The sequence below is a fragment of the Raphanus sativus genome, chromosome 5, assembly GCF_000801105.2.
Source record: "Raphanus sativus cultivar WK10039 chromosome 5, ASM80110v3, whole genome shotgun sequence".
NCBI lineage: Eukaryota > Viridiplantae > Streptophyta > Magnoliopsida > Brassicales > Brassicaceae > Raphanus > Raphanus sativus.
In genome coordinates this window covers 18626861-18632361 of record NC_079515.1, presented here as the reverse complement: position 1 = coordinate 18632361, position 5501 = coordinate 18626861, and the positions used below count along the sequence as shown (strand labels likewise).

Here is a 5501-nt window from a genome sequence, read left to right as displayed (position 1 = left end):
ACGGTATTTCTTACGCCATGCTGCAGATCTCTTGTAAGTCTCTCTCCATTAACTCGCATAATTCAGCTTTCACTGGTATTCAAAACTCAGACCTGCTGGTGTCGAAGCATTAATACATATGTTAAATGTTGTTGTTTAATTATTAAAAGATATGAATTGTAAATAATTGGATCAAACATTTATCAATTGGTCATACTTGTGTTTCAATAGAATAGATATTTATGATATATTGTTTGAAAAATTATAAATCTGATATATGAAGTTTAATATGTTATTATTGATAATTTATTGTCAATCTAATTTTATTTTAAAAATATACAACTGCAATAGCTTTCTTTTTAAAAATAATTTAAATTTAGTATTTAAAATAAAATGTGAAAATCAATATCAAAATTTTTAAAAGAGAACCGACTATTAGTTTCCTCTCTTTCTCTCTAAATTCTTGAAGACAACCGACAAGTTTAGACTGATGCGAGCTGTGAGACCACCCCCCCCCCCCCCCCCCCCCTCCCTTTTTTCTGCACTGTCGTTTAAGTCTTGTTTTGTATTCATGATTTTTCTTGGATTCCCAGTGTGTCTTGGCGGTGCATCTGGCGACGTCGGTGGTGTTGTGGTGGTCTTCTGGTGGTGTTGAGTTCTATGGCTTCTCAGTATAGGTTTGTGAGGACTGGATCTTGTCTGGAGTCCTTAAACTTTGCTTCAGTTGTCATTTGTAGATTCATGGGTTCTCAGTATAAGCGGCACAGTAGTGGTGGCTTTCCGATGAGAAAGCAAGACGTAGGAGTGGGATTTTTCTTGTCAAAGATTTATCTGAGGTCACATCTCTCCTTGCACCCTGCACTAAGGACGGCGGGCAGAGGTTCTGAGGCGGTGCTCCCAGGTCGTGGCGAAGGTGAGCTGGTTTTGGGGTTGGGCCTAGGCCTCTCCAAACGTTGGTTTCGTACTGGAGAAACCGGACTGTTCCTGTAGGTCTTTCCCTGAATTGTGCTCTCTTTTTCCTATTTTCGATCTAGTGACTTTGATTTTGCATTTAGGTTGTTGATGTATTAGTTCGCAGAGTACTACAGGAGGTAGTACGTAATGTATTGCATAAAACTGGAGCTATATTGGAGTTTGTTTAGGGATTGCTTGAACTTGAAAGAGGAAAGAGGATATATTTGTGAAGACAAATTGACCTTTTATATTAAGCAAAGTGAGTTTACTTGAAGAGAAACTTTGTCATTAAGAAAAAAAGTTTGCTTAAAAGGAAAAGAAAGATTAATAAGGAAATTTAGAGATATTTACTTAGGGAAAAGGGCCACGAAATCTACCTAGTATAACTAGGTTGGGGGAGTTTATATGGGATTAATACAAAGAAAAGTATTCTTAGAAAAGGAGTTTTCATTACTTGTATGATGAGTGAAACATAAAGGGTTAAGGAGAGAAAGTTTTTTCGATTATATGTTAGATCATAGAAATGTATGAGGCTAGTGTTTTCCTGATTAAATAAGACTTGTAAATTTATTTGGAAGAGATCTAGTATAGAAATATTTCTTTATTGTGGACTTCTTTGTTTTCATCTGTCGTAGTACTTCTTGATACAGTACTCGTAAACGACTTTATATCAGGCTCATCTTACATTTTCAATTGGTATCAGAGCGGATCACCTAAGTCATTGGTGAGTTCCTCAAGGCAAGATGAATAATATAGTTCAATATAAATATATGCTTGATCATGAACACTATGGGTATTGGAAAGTGAAGATGAAGGCGAGTTTACAAAATATTGATATGGATGTCTGGGCATCAATGGAAGATGCCTATGAAGCTCCTAAGACAGTAGAGAAAGATAATGATGTGTTCAACAAACCATTGGCTAAATAGACAAAGCATGAGAAGGAGATGTCAAGGAATAATGCAAATGCTTTGTCTTCTGTTTTTACATCAATCAAAAAGAAGCAACTCGATCTGATTCAAGAATGCAAGAAGGATAAACAGGATATACAATCATATAAAGGAGAAATATTTGTGTATCTTAACATAGATGATGTAGCTTTCACGAAGTTATAGATATGGTAAAAACTCATGAGATGGAGCTTTATCGTGTGGACAATCATACTGAAGTGAACTTGGCAGTTGTTGAAACAACAAGTCAAAAATCAGAAATAAAGACGAAGTGATTAAGATAATTTGCGTGCTTCACTATGTACTACAAGAAGTGATATAGTGGCAAGAACATGAGAAAGTTGGTGTGAGCAAACAAAGACAAGAAGCTGGCAAGCCATGTGGTAATACAGAGGTGCAATGTTATAAATGCAGAGGATATGGACACTTCAAAAGCGAGTGTCCAACGGCCAAGAGAAGAAGATTCAAAAGCTTTAGGTGTAATTGGACATGATGAGATGCAGAAGAAAGAGACATCCTTCCTAAGGACAAATGAGAATGAATCATAAAAAGATAAAGTTCTCAACCTAGTTGCATTTGGTACACACAAAGATGGAGTAAGTACACCATCTTAATCAGGTTCTAAATCTAAGGAGGAAAATATGGTGAAAGACTAAAGGATGATTTCAAGGAGAGCTACAAAACAAGTGTGTATGGAACGTTAATGAAGCTGGGAAGAAGAATATGGTGCTAGTAAAAGAGCAGAGACGTCTTGAAGCACTTATTAAGTTCTACAGAAGGAATTATAAATAGAGAAAGAAGAAGCAAGACAAGCTCGTGTTAAACTTGGTGAAACACAAAAAGATCTAAGAATGCTAAATAGTGGGACGAACCAACTCGATCATCTCTTCGGCGTTGGAGATAGTCCAAAGGAGAAATTGTTGATGTATTAGTTCGTGGAATACTACATGAGGTAGTACGTAATGTATTGCATGAAGCTGGAGCTATATTGAAGTTTGTGTATATATTGCTTGACCTTTAAAAAGAAAAGGAAAAGTATTTGTGAACACAAATGGATTGTTTACGTTAAGCAAAAGAGAGTTTAACGTGTGGATAATATAAATTTAATAAATAACAAAATATTAAGTAATGGGCATTAACTATTACTATGTTTTAAAAATATATTAAAAGTTCAATGTGTGGTTTTTATTTTCTCTAGGTTGCAAAATGGTTTTTGCGTTCTTTTATAACGGAATTAATGGAACCATTCTATTTATATTACATTTTAGAGTGATGTTTGAAATGATAAAACTTCTCTTCATTATTTCTCAACATTTTATCTTATGGTTATTTTTTGTACTTGTTTGCCAGATTTGTCTACATATGTATTAGAGTATCTCCAAAAAAAAACTCTATATCTTTAATATAAAGTTTTTTTGTTCTCAAAAAGAAACTTTTAAACTTTAAATTTGACGTTTTGAAGAGTGAAGCTTCAAATAAAACGTCAATTTGAAGTTTTATCTTTTTATTTACATTTTGGTATTTTTAATTAAAAAATCACATTTATATTTTTTAAATATTTTTGTTTATCGTTTTAATCTTTAAAAAATTTATATTTCATAAATATTTAAAATTAGTTTTATAAATATATGTTCTACACATAAAATTAAAATAAAATTTGTAATATTTTAAAATTAAAGTAGTCAACAAGAATATTACAAAAGAAACTTAATATTTGTTTGTATTATAATATTTCTAAAAAATAATAAAATTATAATATTTAAAAATCAAATTTATAATATTTTAAACTAGAATTAGACAATAAGAATGTGGTGTTTCTTATAGTTTAATATTTAATTATGTATTTCTATTTATAATTTTATACTTTAGTTTAATATTTTTAATTAATATTGCTGTAATATATATTATAATATATAATGTGTATGTGTGTTTGGTATTTATAAAAGCTATATGAATATACATTAACTATGAAAAATATAAAGATCATAGTGTAAAAAAGAAATAATTTTAAAGTTAAGTTGGAGTTCCGCTTTTAAAGAAAAACACCATAAAAGCTTTAAATATAGAGTTTTTCAAACTTCAAAATATAGAATTTTTTGGCGATGCTTTTATTTATACATACAATAAGTCTGTCTTTTTACATTTAATTTGTATCATCAAATAACAAAGCTATTAGAGTTTAATTTTTGGTCTTCAACTACAAGAGTTTTTGTTTTGATCCTAATAAAAATTTTGATCAACTGACTTTACATATATACATATTAATTTTATTTTTATTTGTAGACAAAAATACAGATAGCGAAGAACAGATATCTAGTTATATACAAATATTCCCAAGCATGTGTGTGTTTTTTTAATTAAATCGTAGTTCTAATTCCCTGTGTTTGCATTGACCATTCAATAATCAAAACCATAGCTAACTCTACCTACATATATAGGTGATTTCTTAAAGTAATACAATAAAGTTTTTTTGTTATAAGAATATGATGCTCCGCAATGGTTGCTGCAAGTCTGCAACCATTAATGTTTCATAATAATATTAAAAGTGAGGGGGCTTCTGCCACATTTAATGTCGTAAGAGTTGGACATTCTCTATTTAACTCCTTGAATCTCTACTGTCTTACTCCTTCTGTTTCATTATAAGTGTCGTTTTATACTTGTGCACACGGATTAAGAAAACATTTAATTTTGCATATTTTTAATATAAAAACATCATTACCGATACAATTCAACCAATAGAAAAATAGAATGGAGAATAAAATTAATAAATTTTGCATTGAAACTCTAAAACGACACTTATTTTGCAACGAAAAAAATTCTCTAAAACGACACTTAATATGAAACGGAGGGAGTATCACATAAACTTTTGTAACAAGCAACCATTTCTATTTTATTTTTGACTAAGTAACAAGCAACTATTAACTCTACGATGATGTATAAAAGCAATGATGTGTTGTTTTTTTCTTCTGAACTGGCTTTCTGTATAAAAGCATGATGTGTTATTCTAACTGTATTTAACATAACAGACTGCATCATTAGTGCATGATCATTGAAATTATGAAATTTAATAATAAAATATATTTAAAATAATAATAATAAAATGAACAAAACTATCACCGTATTTTTTTTCTTGTTATGTATAAATGTGTACCCCGTTTCTGAAAAATTTAACTTCATCGTCCCAATATTCAGATTATATCAATATGTTAACCATGGTTTCTGTCTTTCTGAAGTTCATTTAACATCGGATTTCAAAAAAATAACACTAAACACGTTAGATAATAATAAGTACACTGGTTTGGGGGGTTTGTTGGGAACCCCTACGAAAAATAAAGAATGCTTATAGTAATGTGATACTTGTAACTACTCACATGTTAATGACAAAATCAAAAGCAAATACAGAAACATCTCTGTGAATTTCAAGAAAATGAAGATCAAATGTCGTTTTCTTATGGAGATTTCTATTCCCTATAGAGGTATCTCGCCGATCTCAAGGCCTAAGTCATCAGCACTACTAACCATTATGTCAAGATAATTTAACAATTGATTTAAATTGAATACGGTAATTATTTTAGTCTCTCGTAATTAATTTGCAGATATCATTCAAATCATTTGTCG

At 30.7% G+C, this 5501-nt stretch overlaps 1 protein-coding gene across 1 annotated transcript; it reads left to right on the top strand.

The window, feature by feature from the left end:
* Positions 1-512: 512 nt before the first annotated feature.
* LOC108860768 (uncharacterized) lies at positions 513-1133 on the top strand. The gene is made up of 2 exons (XM_057011425.1): positions 513-965; positions 1035-1133. The coding sequence occupies exons 1-2, from the start codon at positions 640-642 to the stop codon at positions 1048-1050; spliced, it is 342 nt and encodes a 113-aa protein (XP_056867405.1). The 5' UTR covers positions 513-639; the 3' UTR covers positions 1051-1133.
* Positions 1134-5501: the final 4368 nt, after the last annotated feature.